The following is a 15338-nucleotide window of genomic DNA, read 5'->3' on the forward strand; positions in this document are numbered from 1 at the left end:
TGTGAAAAGCCGCGAGCCGGAATTGGCTTCGTTATCTTTTTCGCGTAGCGGAGCTCGTCAACTGTCAACACGGATTCTGGACAGAACCTGCGCCGCTTTGTCCTTCATTGAAGAAAATGATTCAAAGGGCGACATTTCCCACAATATCCCGGGATAAAGCTTCGTGTTTGTAGCCTTTCTGGTAAGTTGGATTCCATGTTTGGGAAGCTTGTCTTACCGTTAGCCTATTAGCATGCTTGGCACCGCCAGCTAATGGGGATAACGGTAGCTTTGCTTAGCTGCTTAGCTATGTTGAGCATAACGCCGTAACAAGGCTAACATTGTCTAGACTTGCTAATGTTAACGCTCACTTACAGCCAAAGACTTCTATTCAGTCTTGTTTTTCCCTTTTGCGTATCTTCCCCCTAAATATACCGCAACACACTGTCGCCTAAATGTCTTTTTCATTGCCCTCACATCCTTGGGTCACAGTGACAGTCAGCAAGAGGAACTAACGTTAACGAGCAGCCAAGGTGTCTGACAGCGAAACAAGGCAGCTCCTTCATTCAGCAGAGGGAGACATGGACGGTGACGGGCTGGCTGGTGATAGAAAAACACGGAGTTATGAGTCCATTGAAGACCTTGTGTCAAGTCAAGGGCAAAGATTTGTGACAGCTGGAGCCACTTGTGTCTTTACTGTGATATGAGCGTCTGTAAGAATGACCCCTCTCTTCCTGAAGTATGCTTTTAGAAAGAGAAATCAAAATAAGGATCCCATTTCCACCTATTTAAATGTGCCGATTTGCTGCTTTTGTCCTTTTTATATCATTCATAGGGCTTATTGAGCCCACATGCTCAGCACCGCTCTGTTTCACTTTGTCATTTCACACATTCACACATGGAAGCTGCCAAATACAACTACGGCCAAGTGCAACACAGTCGTCTTATGTTTTCCACAGAGTGTCGCAGATTATTTAAACCAGCAACTGTTCTCGTCCTCTCTGGTCACCTCCTCTTCTATGATTTTGTACTTTCAGACCGAGGTGACATCAGGTTTGAAAGGAGGGATGCCGGTGGAGAGCGGGAGCAGCGCTGCCGCCCGCCAGGCCAAGCAGAAGAGGAAGTCTCACAGCCTGTCGATCCGCAGGACCAACAGCACCGAGCAGGATCGCTCCGGCCTGCAGAGAGACATGCTGGAGGGACAGGTGAGGCCTCGCTCATTAGCGCAGGGAAAACACACAAAAACACTCAGAAAGCAGAGAAAGGAAACAGTCAGTGCTCCCCTGGAAGCGTCAGCTACGCTCCCCTGTCTGTCACCATTAGCTTGTGTCCTGCTGTTGCTGTCGGCACCCATAAGCGCTCTAGTTGTAAGCCTAAGCCAATTAGGTTTTAATGCACCCATTTAGAGGTCACATAATGGTTTGTATTGTTGCTGGCTTAACCATGCCACAATTACTGCATGATTGCCGTAAGGTTATTTTAACCCAGTGGTAAGGACAGACAGATTCAGCTGGCTTAGGCTTTTCTACCTCGCTCAGGTGGAACCGGTAGATCGGTGGTGCTCGTTCCTGGTTCTCAGGAATGACAAGGAACTGAATTACTCCTGGGATGCTGGATAAACAAAACCAATACAAGTTATTTATCAGGGTTAAGTCTCAAATACTGCATCCTACATATTCCACAGTACAATGGAGTCTTTCACTGGATGTTTTTAGACTCCACATCTCCGGTTTGTAGCACAGACTTGTAGCTCAGGCCGAGTTATTTTCTCTGACGTGACCACGCACTTCCAGAGCCGTGACAGACCTTACGCAGTGTTTCCACAGGCTCTGCTGTACTCGTCGTGCTGAAGTAAACTGAGCTTCGTGTGCAGAATCGATGGCATGCGTCTTTGTTGTTATAAGATAAACCAAAAGGGAGGTAGCATGGTTTGGTGTCAGGCTGAAGACCGAACAGTGGATATGGATTAATGTCGTCTTCATTGGAGCCTGAATACGTGATATCATAGTCCGTTTACCATATGAATTTTATTTGGTTTCAAGCTCACAACTTTATTTAGTCAGTTTTTTAGATGCGCATTTCATGTTTTTATTTTTTGGAGGTTTTTTGTGCCCTGAAGTGGAAGAAAGTTCCTCCTTTTTATGGTAAAAATGACAAATAAGTTAAACCTGAATTTGCACAGATGCTAACAGGACTGTGACCTGAAATGACAAAATCTCAGAGTTTAGTGGAATCTGAATTACTGTAGAGTCAAAACACAGGCCTTAATAACAGTTTCAGCAACTATAGTTGACTATTAACCAATGCCAAAACATGTAATAAGTGCTGTTTGTAAGGTTAGCAAAAACAATACCTCAGCCACGCCCGCCATCCCACAGAATCGTCTTCTAAGAACAGCCCCATGCTCTGCCATCACAAGCCAAAAACACTGCAGCCACTGCAAAGGCACAGGTGTAAATAATAAGTTAATGACGGATGAACTCCACCTGTGCTTCTACTATGAAAAGTCCAAATGTTTGCTTTGGTTCTGACTACCCACAGTATATTTATGGGAGGTGAAACGGCAAAGGTACAGTTGAACACAAATGATCATGCAGTCCCAGTAATTATAAGCTGTCATCTCATTATCTGGAGGTGTCCTTTCACACATGTAGTACACAGCAGGACCACAACAGCTGTCTGAGTCAGATACGTTATCACCTGCTGGGAATACTCTGGTGGAGGTGAAGGGTGGCAGCTGGGTGGAGCGTGCAGGAGGAGGACTCATCTGCACTGACTGGTTTTGTGTTGACACCAATGCTACACGTATTTGGACGTTTCCATAGTATCAACCAAAGAGTGGAAAGCAAAATGTAGGCGAGCAAAAGAAGTATGAAGCATCTATGAAGCGTGACACTGACTCTGTACTGGGCAGCTGCCTGGTTAAATCCGTTTAATGTCCACTCCAGCTGATTGATTTGGACGTTCACGTTCTCACATCGCTCCTCCGGGTAAAAGGTCTGGATTGAAGTGCATGTGTGAAAGCTGTTTCTAACTGAACGTGGTGCCAGCAGAGTAATCACTTCCTCATGACTCTGTTTTTTCACTCTGGTCCCTTTTGGTCCCAGTCCTCTGATAATCTGGAGTCCTTCATGAGACTGGAGGTAAGTCTCAGGTGTGTCAGACCGTAGCAAGACTCCCCAAATAGTCTTTAGAGCTAGCTGTACTGTAGGTTTGGTGTAGTTTAGGTTTGTGTGGCGGTTCTGAAATTGATTTCTCTATTTTCAATCTGAATATCTTCTCACCTCAAAATGTGAGTTCAGTCACACCTGCTGTCTGTTTTGGTGGATTTAAGTGAGTTGACTTGACCGTGTTTTGCATTTGATGCCCTTTCATCCACATGGTCCAGTTACAAGTAAATCAGGGCTTGTGACCCAAGATCACGTGACTCACAAAGAGCTTGTTCACTGGACAGTTTAGTAACCGGTCATCCTGAGATTTTGATAGCGAGAGAGAGCAGAAGTAAATGTCCAGTCTGCTAAATCTGTACATGAGTCACAAGACCATGGTTACACGGAGAAGAAAAATGGTGGCAGATGAGCGACATGAACATGTTTCCCATTGTATGAAGTTTCACTGACACTCTTTATTTATGTCATCTGTGTCCCCACTTCTTCTTTATCCAATCATGTGTTCACAAAGTGGTGAACCTCGTCAATGGAGCTGATGAGGTCAAACATTAGATGTGGTGTCTTTGTGCTGTTTTCAGTTGAGTAGATGATCGCATGCTGTTTTATTTATGTTGCACATGGCGTCTCAGCTTTTTCGGGCGCTGGGTTGTACGTCAGTTGTCAGTGCATGCCAGGCCTCGTGCAACATACACACAGCATGTCATCATCATCTTCCCCCATGCTGCAGCCTGTCCTGTTTTTTCTGTGCTTTTATCCTGATGCGTTCACCGTGGCACAAACCTTTCTGCTGCCAACATCAGCCCGTGAATGCTAACAGCACACTTGACTGACTTCTCGAGAAGATATCGCTGCAGGCAGCAATTCAGCCGAAGCAAGAGTGCGTTATGCAGAGTATGCAGCGCTCAGGTACAAAGAAGGCCGTTTCATCATGATTGGACAAGGCTTTGTAGAGAGATGGCCCACTTCCTGTTTGTGTCTTTGCTGCAGACTCTGTCACAGCGAGCTCACATGTATTACACTGTGACTCATCAGTTTTCCTTTGAAAGAACTGGGAAATGTATCCGTGGTTATTTTTAAGTGCTTTAAATGGATAGCTTAATAATCAGTAATACAAAATTCAATGTGAAAATTAATTATAAACACACCCACTGTGGTATTGCTTGTTTTCTTACCTACACATTAAGCTACTTATTGTCATTTTTACTGTAGTAAATGTGGACTAGTCTGATAAAGTGATGAGTCTCTTCGAAGCAGCCGGCTCTACAGTTCAAGGCCTGTTTTTATTTAGCAGGTTGAGACTTTGAGGATTGTTTTAAAGGCTTTTTGTACGTGTGTTTACAGGAATGAAACCCCTGATGTTGAGGTGACAGAGAGCTTTAATGACTTAGAATAGGGGCTGATTATCTTTTATTTTCTAGCACCTCTAAGCAGAATTTGACTTGACCGCCAAGAGATTCACGTCAGCGGTGCCACTTTGTGCTTTGTCCCTTTTTTCAGCCTTTGTTCTTTTCTTGGACTTTTCTGACAACTTGTAGAGAAATTTTAATTGATTAATTGAGAAGCTAATTGGCAGACTAATCAATTATGGGTGTTTGTAGCCGCCCTTCATGCGCAGCCTCGCGCTCCTCTCCTCTGCGACAAACCCACGTTTCCACGTCGTTTCATGTTCTGCTTTGGTTTCCGTGCAGGACTCCAAGCTGCCCCTGTCTCTGAGGAGCAATCTGCTGGACCTGTTCAGCCAGATCGAGAGGGAGTTTGAAAACCTCTACATCGAAAACCTGGAACGTAAGTCCTGACGCCTTAAACTGTGCTCTGTCAGAACAGCAGCAGCAGCAAAACTGATTTTTCCTGCTGTGAAAGACAACCGATCTAACAGGCATAGCAGTTGAACATTTGCAGTAATCAGCAGTTAAAGTGATTAATGCCATTAACAAGTACAAGCTTCTTTGGTTCTGTCTTGAAAAGGCCGTCCCTGAACAAGTAGCTATCTGGTGAGACAAATGTTTTTTCTGACCTGAAGACTCTTCAGCACAGCGCTTCTGCTCTGTCATGGCAGGTAACCTGGTCTGATCATGGCGGCGTTGATGGCAGGGAAACCTGTGTCGACACCTTCATGATCAGTGCAGAAGTTACCGGTGCGGCTGGTTTTATCGCCGTCAGTCTTTTAACCTGCGACCTGTTTGACTGTCAGTACGCAGAGAAATCGAAACGCTCAACGATCGTTTGGCTGCAGAGGGGCAGACTTTCGAAGGGGCAGATTTAGCCAAAGGAGCACTGAAAACAAAAGGTGAGACACATTTCTCCTTCCACGTCAGGTTTACGAACACGGCCATTTATGCAGTGATGGTTTGCTGTGCTCACTTTGTCTTCTTTTTGCTATTTATTTACTGTGTTTCTCACTTGTTTCTGGCAATCCACAGCGAGTCATAGCACCAGCCAGCTGTCACAGAAGCTGAAGACGACCTACAAGGCTTCCACGAGCAAGGTAAATGCTGTTTTATTTATTTGTTTTTGGTTAGCGCAAGGAATTTGGAAGCCATTGCTGTTCATATCGAAGCATTGAAGCACTCGTCAGTGTACCGTCACGTGTCTTTTGGATGTTCAAGAGAAGAACTGCTGTCTTTTCCACCTCTTTGCTCGTAGCCGCGTTCAAACTCTTGCCATGCCAGAGTAGGTGGATCCCGCAACTTCAGCGTAACCAGTTGGGAGTTGTGGGGTGGAGACTCATGGGTAACTTGTTGATTTCTCCCCTTGTGTGCCAATATGCATGAACAGCCCAGCCAGGGGGTCGACACTCCCTCCCCAAGAGACTTGGTCATTCAAATGTAGGAGTTTGAGCTTTTCTATCAGTTTCTGTGTGAGATAAAAACACGACTTTATTATCTCACTAACAGGCTTTTTCAGTTGCACCTCCTTGGTTTTGATTTAGCTCCTTGTCGGTTTTCACATACTGGTACACTATGGAGACATCTTTAACATGAAGCAGCTGTTACCTCCAAATGCTTTTTGCGCCTTGATTAAAAAAATACTCAAGGTGGACGAGCATTTGTTGGCTGCTTTAGATCATTGCTCAATTCAGACAGAGTGTGTGGTCTACTGAAAAGTGCCGTATCACATTTTGCTTTTATTTAAAGATTAACACTGACTTTCACCGTGATTTGAATGCTTGATGCCTCACTGGCTGCATCTGTTAACAGGGATTATTCAGGTATAGTGACTTTAAAGGGTCAATTCTCTCAATTTGCTAAAAAAGCTAAACATATTTTCTCACTTACTGCTAATGAGAGGGACATTTCAGAGGTCAAAATGAACTTGAGTGTTCTCTGGTGGTCAAACCATGTGACAGTTTCTAAATGATCTCAATCATATATTTGGCATTTTGTGACTTTTTGATCAACCTCCATGTGTCAGTGCCAAGCTAACATCAGCCAGTGTGACAGTTTAGCTGTGCTTGTATCATGTGGGCTATCAGGGCTAACTTCTTCAACTGTTCCCTTAACTGAAGTTGTTTCCACACGTATTGATTTGAAATTCCATCCTGTTCAAGTGAAACTGATTGTAAAACAAGTGAAATCTTGATGCGGCTGCGGCAGACTGCACACTGAGGCTACAAACCGTAGAGCATTAGCTGCTCAGCCCATTATTTCAAGCTTATTTTGCGGCGCTTCGCGTTTCCTTCAGCCTTCCAGTCCCTGCTGCTTCTGTTTAAAGTTCCAGCTGAACAAGTTCTGGATTCATCATCATTCAGACACAATCGAGTCAGCTTTGAACTAATGTTCGCACTGCATTTGCATTAAATGAGCCACCTTAACTTGCCAAAATCATGCTAGATTGAATATAGATAAGACAAAAACATACTGTTGTTTATTTGTGGAGCATATTGCTTGATAGGGTTTATTTTTCACAAGAGAATCGGCTGTGCTGCTCGCTAACACCCAGCATCCACTGGTTCCCTACATGCTTAGCAGTGGTATTTTCCTCATCTTCAGTGTCTGTTTGTTCTGTTTAATTGTGACCATCATTTATTGATTTTTTTATATCTTTAACAGATAAAAGGTGTGAGGGAAATGCTCTGTTCTACGTCTTTGTTTTTCTGTTGAATGATGCTCTTCTTTATGCTCTCCTGCTTCTTTACAGTTGGAACTTATTTAGTGGTCTGTGTCCAAAACGAACCAAGAGTCCAGTTTGTATCATCCCCATCTTTAATGTAAACACCTCGTCCAGACTTGATACAGCTGATAATAACTACTGATCAGTTTCTTGCGCCTGAACATAACGCAGTATTTTTTGCCCCCTCTTCCCCGTTCTGGATTTCTCTTTCTTTATTCTGGTTTTGCCTCGATGGTAATCCTGTCCTGATACTTAATGTGTCTGCATTTGTGTTGATAGCAGATCTGGGTTGACTGGTCATTGATTGGTGGGGCATCTAATAACCCCAACCAAGCTTAAAACAAATAGCCCAAAAAACCTTTTGGTGAACCCTTTTGAACCCAGGACTGATATGAGTAACACTGTTTCCAACCAAAGCTTCTCACCCTGGCATACTACAAGGACCCTGCTGAGCTCCTCCTCAGTTCTGCTTCCTCCCTCTACCAGACCAGGGTTCCTACACCGCTCTGCAGAAGTCTGGACCTCTAAAATTGGACCTTTTCAACAAATAAGCAAAAAGTGTGGGAAACCTAGATGCCTATAAACCATATTTTATTGTATTAAACCTACCTTTAGCATGTTAAGTCACTAATTTGACTCAATTTGGCTGTTAATCCCCCCCAGTGTCAATCTACTCTCCTCAATTTTACCTGCTTACCTGCTTTTTTAAGAAGAAAAGGTGTAGGGACCCTGCGAGGTTCAGTTCACGGCTGTGATTTCCTTCTGCGTTAACGAGACTTTGATGTCGGCATCAGATTGTGTCGAGCTTCAAAGCCACCACGTCCAGAGCGGTGTGCCAGCTGGTCAGAGAGTACGTCGGCCACAGAGACGGCATCTGGGACCTGAGCGTCACCAGGACTCAGCCTGTGGTGCTCGGCACTGCGTCTGCAGGTACGTCGCTCACTTCCAACTCTCCTGCAATGAGTCGTTTTCTTTCACCTAATCTTTTCTTTAACACGTCTCACTGTTCTACTCTCTGCACCCGCTGTTCTCAGTGTTCCTGCTTTTCATGCTGTTCATACTGATTCAATGTCAGAAACTCGAACACTCTTTATACATGAGGCACCCGTGATGATAGTGGCATAGTGAGAAAGCTTCAGATCTAATGTTTTGTCCCTGTTTGTGTCCATAAATGTGTCTGAACAGACCACACTGCGATGCTGTGGAGCATTGAGACGGGGAAATGCCTCCTCAAATATACGGGCCATCAAGGATCAGGTACAGTTAGAAATCTACAGTCTATTTACAGTTATAACCTAATTAAATCCACTGTGCTCATAGACAGAACTAACTAACACTGACCCCTTAGGTGGGTTTTGTAACATGACGACCTGCTGAAGTCTCCAGCACTCGTTATTATAAACACAGCACAAGCACCATGTGAACAGTGTCTGTCATAATGTGACATAAATCGTGTTTGTTTCTGCCTCCGCAGTCAACTCCATCAAGTTCCACCCCACTGAACAGATGGCTCTAACAGGTAATGAGCCAAAACTCAAAAAACATCCTTAAGACCCTCGGCGGTAGCAGATGCAGAGCTCTCACAAATCCTGCTGTCCCAAAACATCTGCACAATTGTCCCTGAATCAACTCGCACCTGTCCAAATGAGAGCCATGCAAAGCTGTTAACCTCCTCACCTGGAAAGGGCTCCAGATGAAGACACACACACTGTCCTGAAAGTCCTGAGAAGTTTTAGGAAGGCTGTTTTGACTCTGATCGTCTTTCTGCCTCGTCTTCCTCCTCCTCAGCCTCTGGAGACCAGACGGCTCACATCTGGAGGTACATGGTGCAGCTGCCGACCCCGCAGCCTGTTGCCGATATCAGCGTAAGCATCAACAGCAGCGTGACTCGGAGTTTCTGATGTTGTTTGAGTTGTTTGGATCTGAACTCCTTCCTCCCTCCCTCCCTCCCCCGACAGCAGCAGACGCCCTGCGAAGACGACGTGGACTTTTCAGACAAAGACGAGGCCGACGGCGAGGTCGAGGGTCCAAACGACTGTCCCTCTGTCCGTGTGGCGACCACTACTCTACGCAGCCATCAGGGTGTGGTGATCGCTGCTGATTGGCTGGTGGGGGGCAAACAGGTTGTGACGGCTTCCTGGGACCGAGCCGCCAACCTGTACGACGTGGAGACCTCAGAGCTGGTCCACTCGCTCACCGGTAGGTAACAAGTCTGACACGAATAACGTTCTGTGACTCTGTGTGTATGTGAGTCAGGGTCAAACTGTGAGGGAGGGATTCAGCGTCAAAGATGCTCTAAAAGAGTTGGGATGCTGAGTAAAATATAAATAAAAATTCACAATTTTATTGGAATCAGGGTTGTAGAAAAAGAGATGATAGACACAGTAAAAACAGGGAAGTTGGTGTGTGTGTGTGTGTGTGTGTGTGTGTGTGTGTGTGTGTGTGCGCAGGACATGACCAGGAGCTGACCCACTGCTGCACACACCCCACCCAGCGCCTGGTGGTCACCTCATCCAGAGACACCACCTTCAGACTGTGGGACTTCAGAGACCCGTCCATCCACTCTGTCAACGTGTTCCAGGGACACACTGAGTCTGTCTGACACACACACACGCATACACACAGACACACACAGACACACACACACACACACACAAACACACACATTCACTTTCTTTCATACAGTATGTTGAAAAGGTCTTGATAATAGAAGCAGATCAGATTGTTGCTGGCTTCTTCTCCATCTGTCTAAACTGAGCTGCTGTCTGGTCCTTCGCAGCACGGTGACGTCCGCCGTGTTCACGGTGGGAGACAACGTGGTGTCCGGCAGCGACGACCGAACCGTCAAAGTGTGGGACCTGAAGAACATGAGGTCGCCCATCGCGACCATCCGCACAGACTCGGCGGTCAACAGGTCTGCGAGCTCCATCAAAGCTCAACATGTGTAATTTGTATTGTTTGTATTCATTTGGTGATGAACATGCAGAAGAAGCCGCTTCAGCATTTTGTACTATTGCACAGTAGACAATATATAACGCAGTAGAAATAGTAATAGAAGTACAGTAAAAACAGGATAATTGCACAGGTGTAGTGGATATTAGCAAAACGTTAAACATAAATATGAAACATGACTGTTCCAGACGTGTAAAGTAGAAAAAAAAAAAGGTTATTTCTCTTGGAAATTGTTACAAATGACCATAACGGTCATAATTGATGTCGGTGTGCACTTTTGCCCTGCATGGTCGTTCTGTCCAGGATCAGCGTGTCGGTCAACCAGAAAATCATCGCTCTTCCTCACGACAATCGGCAGGTCCGGCTGTTCGACATGTCCGGGGTGCGGCTGGCTCGACTCCCACGAAGCAACAGGCAGGTGAGTCAGCGGAGGAGGAAGCGCTTTGGTTACTGATTCTGTCTATTTGTGTCAAAGCCCTTAAACTTGATTTGATTTAGCTGACTATTGCAAATGCTCGTATGTGTAATAATCAGTGAAAAACTCGCGCGGCGTCTCTTGTCACGAGGTCACATGACGCGTCCCGTGTCCTCGTCCTCAGTGTTGAGCGGTTGCTGTGCTGTCTGTCGTGCTTCAGGGTCACCGGCGCATGGTGTGCTGCTCCGCCTGGTGTGAAGACAACACCTCCTGCAACCTGTTCACCTGCGGCTTCGACCGGCAGGCCATCGGCTGGAACATCAACATCCCCGCCCTGCTGCAGGAGAAATGACCTGCGCCTCCTCCTCCTCCTCGTCCTCCCGTCACCTCACAGTGAAACTCCAGCCAGAGTCTGTCCTCGGAGCAGCAGACGCTCACATCCTGCGGGCTGAAAAGGCGGCTTTTTAAAAAATTTAGATTTCATGCTTCTTTTTGTCTGTGAACACTCGTCACATGTACTTTTAACAGCCGTCTTTTGAGTCCACAGGAGGTCAGTATTTGTCTCTTAAAGGTCCCTGAGGTCTGTCCTCCCTCACACTGTGGGACAGGAGAGACGAAGGACTATCACTCGTGGTCCAGTCGCTCGGTCTAACTCACAACAAATTAGTGTTTTTTGCGTGGAAGCCATTCCTCGCCACCCAAAAGAAAAAAAACGACCTGTGGACCACCGATGACAAAAAGCACAGAGACGTAACAGAGGACGTCCCTCGTCTCCTTTGTTGAAAACTAAAAAGCAGAGCGTGTTTTGCTGATTCAGTCAGTAAGTGACGTGCTGCCACTGACTGTTTGGCTAGTTTTCCATTTCGGTTGGTTTGATGTTAAAAGTGGGTTTTTCCTCTTGAAAGTCCTTCCAGGATGTTTCGTTTGGCACTTGAGATTCACAGCTTAACATCTGTAATACACATAATACTATCATACATGTACTCAGAGCTCATACGACTTTCACTACTCTTCAGAGGAGGTGTTTTTTCAGCACCCGTCGGACTGAAGCTGTCCTCTGGTTTGTCCCAGCTCAGTGTTCAGAGGTTCAGAGGTCTGTGTGATACACTCGTGCACCTTTTTGAAAATACCAACAGCTGTTACAAGTTTTGTTTTCGTTGCAGCTTCTGTAAATGGTCAGAATGGAAAAATGAGCCTTTCAAAAATGAGACTTTCAGCTTGGACAGTGTTGGTCCCAGCAGTAGGTTGTTGTCCTCATGATCCCTCAGGTGATTGGTCACTCTGGTCACAGCGTTGAGGTCTGAACCGGCCACTGTGTGTCCCTGTCCTGTTGGCAGACAGACAGTGTTGTCAGAGGCTGATGAAGTGTAGACATGTTGAAGTGGTTGTCAGGTAGGGTGGATAATACACCAAGGAGATGCTTTTATTTTGAAGGACTACATGGACACTTACTGCTCTTTTACTGTAGACACATTTCCAGGAACCTTTTTAGAACCTAAGGAACTTCAGCTGTGATGTGGGGGGAGCAGGGTCACCATTTATTTCCTGGGCTGAGGTTCCTGGCCTGCCAGAAGCCCTCGTGGTACCTTACGGTGGCTCAGGACCTGTATGGGTGGACTGGAACCTCGAGGTTGTTACAGCAAACAGTAGGAAGCCTTCAGTGAGTGTGGATAGTGTTTGGACGGGAGACGTCTGATGTCAGTGTTCTCTGATGCTAAAGTCATTTAGTCTACTTTGAATCAAGTTTAGAAAATCAAAACAAAGACAGAACATGTGAGCATGTGGTTCAAAGAAACAAAACTTTATTCACTCATTGATTCGAGGAGCTTCAGAAGCAAACACTCGCAGACGGGCTCTGAACAAAGCCAGTCAGTTTTCCAGGTGCAGTGGACACTCACACTGGAACGTGCAAAAAGGGACTGTGAAGTTCTTGAGTTGAGTTTCTTAGTTCCTGAGACTGTTTGGTCGGACAGAGGCTTTAGGCGGCTTGGTCATCTGGTCACTTTAAATTCAGCAGCACCGCCTATGTTTCAGGTGTTAAGCCCTGAACGTACGTATGAACGTACGTATCGGCTTAATCGTGATGAACAACCTGAACACGGACACTGATCAGTCTGCACTGTGACAGCTCTCTGGCCTGAAGTTACCATTGGACCAAACGCCCACGACGAGCCTGAAGAGTCCTTAAAGTGTGAGAAGGCAGATCTGTGTAGACCAAACGCACGTCACATAAAAAATCAGATTTCATTCAACAAAGAGGGAACGGGTTTAAATCTGGTCTGATATTTGAAGTGTTTAGTACACGACGCCACTCAAAGCGTTTCCTCGACCCTGCTGTTGTACTAATACTTGACGTGATTGTAGAAAACAACTTTTTTTAGTGTATCGCAGTGCCCTTTAGTCCGTAGTGTTGAAGCGCTGTTGTGGGGATTCTGTCTGTCATATTTGTTGTGGTACTTTAAAAACTAGTGAAATATCCTAAGAGTGTCGTGATGCGTTCGCTGTCACCTGCTTCGCTTTCCCACTGCCACTAAAACACTCTGCCAAAGCTGCATTCAAGTGAATGGGAGAGACTGTAATGATGTGTGTGTGTGTGTGTGTGTGTGTGTGTGTGTGTGTGTGTGTGTGTGTGTGAGATGATTTCACTACGTTATGAGAACAAAGTGTGTGTCTGTCTGTGTGGTGATCCAAAGTAACGTTTTAAAACAGGGTCAGTGTTGTAATAACGAGCAGTTCAGGTTTGGACTGCAGTGCAGCCCTTGTGCTGCTGTCGTACTCTGTCGTACTCTGTTGTACTCTGTCGTACTCTGTCGTACTCATGAGTTACAGCAGTAACACGATGAACAAGCACGTCCAGACTGACTGTTTGTGCGTCTAGCTTTAGATTTGTTGGGCTGTTTTGTAACACAGGTGTTTTCATTCAAGCACAGTTTCCCCTGCAGAGTAAAAAGCACATTTTTTATGAATACCCACAGTCTTTTTATGAGCGTGTATTCGGTAACACTTTGCAGCTGCCTTTTTGCAGCGTACTAGTCCAGTGAAAAGTGTTTAAAACATACTGCGTTCGGTAAAGTGAATTAAGAGGAAGATGAAATAAATGTAGATTTTCAATAAACTGAGTGATTACAGTTCTCGTGTGAAGGCAGATGTGAAGCGTTACCCTCCTCTTGTTTTAAAACCTTAACATTTGTATGATAGAAATTGTAATATATGAAGAAAGTAGCTGGTTTGGCTGTAACGTGTATTTCAGCTGCAGCAGTTTTATTAGCCGTTATGACTCCATGACGTGATCCTGCGTTACATCTGTTTTTATTTTGTCTGAATTCATTTTATCATTTCATGGTGGATGATTCCAGTTCGTCCGTCAAAGGCTTTACATCCACAGAAAACCGAGGTCATTTGTCAGTTGTACCAGGGATGGCCGATGCGTTTGTTGGTGGAAGATTTGCATGTGGCTGATTATAAATGATCCTGATACGAGTTATGAATTATACCGGAACAATGTCAGCTGCAAAGCATCGTAAGATATGTATAAAAATATGTTTTTATGAGTACTTATTTATATTTGTTTCCAGGTGTGAGTTTTTCACTGTGGGAAAACCTTTTGGTTCGGCCATCAGTCATCTGTGGCTTCATTTTTTCTTTTTAAAACAATTTTACCCAAAATGACCAGAATCCCCAAATCCACCTCCCAGAGGAGGCGTCTCTGGTTCGACTGACAGAACATGTAGTTTGTGTGGAGGACGTTGAAAAGCTGCCTGTGCGTGCGTGTCTTTGATCTGTAGTTTATCTAGTATTGTTTCCTCGTCTCACTGCACTCAACTGCATTTTGTACCGACACTGAGCCGCTCTGCTGCTTCATAATTCACCGTTTAACCAGCCTCACGTCACCTTCACGTCACTGTCAAACGCCATCACATCATCACTGAGCATCGGCCGAACCCGCCGCCTTGAAGCCGTGTGAAACTGTGGCTCCGTGGTGTTAACAGTGTTGTGTGTGTGTGTGTTTGTGTGTGTGTGATCAAAGTGGTCGATGTGGAACAACAAACACCACAGCTGAGTTCAAAAAATGATGAAAACCTGTTGGGTCAACTTGACGGCAGTTTCGTGGATTATAGCTGTGTAATAAGAATCAGGCGTCCGCTTGTGAAATCAAAATAAAGCATTTGTGCTGTTTTAACATTTTCTCGTCCAGTGGGTTTCTGGGTTGTATTTAATTGTTTTTGCAAAGGATTCGGCTCCAAACAGCTGGCGAAGAGAGCGGAACACACAGCAGCTGAAGAGCCAGACGTTCTCACAGGAGGCGGTGGAGACCAAAGCAGAGCTTAAAGGAGACTTCGTGATGCGTTCACATGTCGAAGTGCTGTGTGTAGAAGCAGCCGGCCGTCACCTGAAGTGATAAAGTGTCTGTGATCAGCTCGTGATATGAAGGTAATGTTGTAGGTGTTACACCCCTGGACCTGGCCGTGCTCATGCTTAATCGACAGAATTTGAGCTTTGATGTGATGGAGGATACACAAACACAAAAACTAACACAAATAGTTTATTCCCAGTCATAAAAATACTCTTGACCGATATAGAATACATCCATTCTGCATACCTATTGATAAAAGTTGACACAGCATTCAAATCAGTGGCTTTCAGCAGGGGTACCCTTTCACTTCCCTCAACTCAGAAGGCTTTTCTATAAACGAACACTGAGAGACACTGAC

General features: G+C 45.3%; 1 protein-coding gene across 6 annotated transcripts; it reads left to right on the forward strand.

Moving 5' to 3' along the window:
* Nucleotides 1-21: 21 nt before the first annotated feature.
* On the forward strand, nt 22-14806 carry LOC143328937 (WD repeat-containing protein 37). 6 transcript variants are annotated; one of them, XM_076744458.1, is made up of 16 exons: nt 31-181; nt 1017-1184; nt 3087-3122; nt 4838-4934; nt 5341-5436; nt 5570-5634; nt 5793-5879; nt 8054-8189; nt 8445-8516; nt 8734-8778; nt 9048-9124; nt 9218-9458; nt 9710-9851; nt 10039-10173; nt 10515-10629; nt 10847-14806. In XM_076744458.1, exons 2-16 carry the CDS (start codon nt 1047-1049, stop codon nt 10976-10978), a joined length of 1614 nt encoding a protein of 537 aa, XP_076600573.1. In that variant the 5' UTR covers nt 31-181; nt 1017-1046; the 3' UTR covers nt 10979-14806. The 6 variants fall into 6 exon arrangements, with proteins under 6 accessions (XP_076600577.1, XP_076600578.1, XP_076600575.1 ...); XM_076744459.1 differs by having other exon boundaries at nt 9221-9458; XM_076744460.1 differs by lacking the exon at nt 3087-3122 and having other exon boundaries at nt 25-181.
* The last annotated feature ends 532 nt before the right edge of the window (nt 14807-15338 follow it).

The sequence above is a fragment of the Chaetodon auriga genome, chromosome 12 (genome assembly GCF_051107435.1).
Source record: "Chaetodon auriga isolate fChaAug3 chromosome 12, fChaAug3.hap1, whole genome shotgun sequence".
Taxonomy (NCBI): domain Eukaryota; kingdom Metazoa; phylum Chordata; class Actinopteri; order Chaetodontiformes; family Chaetodontidae; genus Chaetodon; species Chaetodon auriga.

Bases quoted from the DNA above. Each gene is read 5' to 3' on its own strand.
- LOC143328937 (XM_076744458.1), top strand. From the start codon at position 1,047: ATGCCGGTGGAGAGCGGGAGCAGCGCTGCCGCCCGCCAGGCCAAGCAG. The intron at 8,517-8,733 runs GTACAGTTAGAA...CTGCCTCCGCAG, and splicing joins TACGGGCCATCAAGGATCAG to TCAACTCCATCAAGTTCCAC. The intron at 9,459-9,709 runs GTAGGTAACAAG...GTGTGTGCGCAG, and splicing joins GCTGGTCCACTCGCTCACCG to GACATGACCAGGAGCTGACC.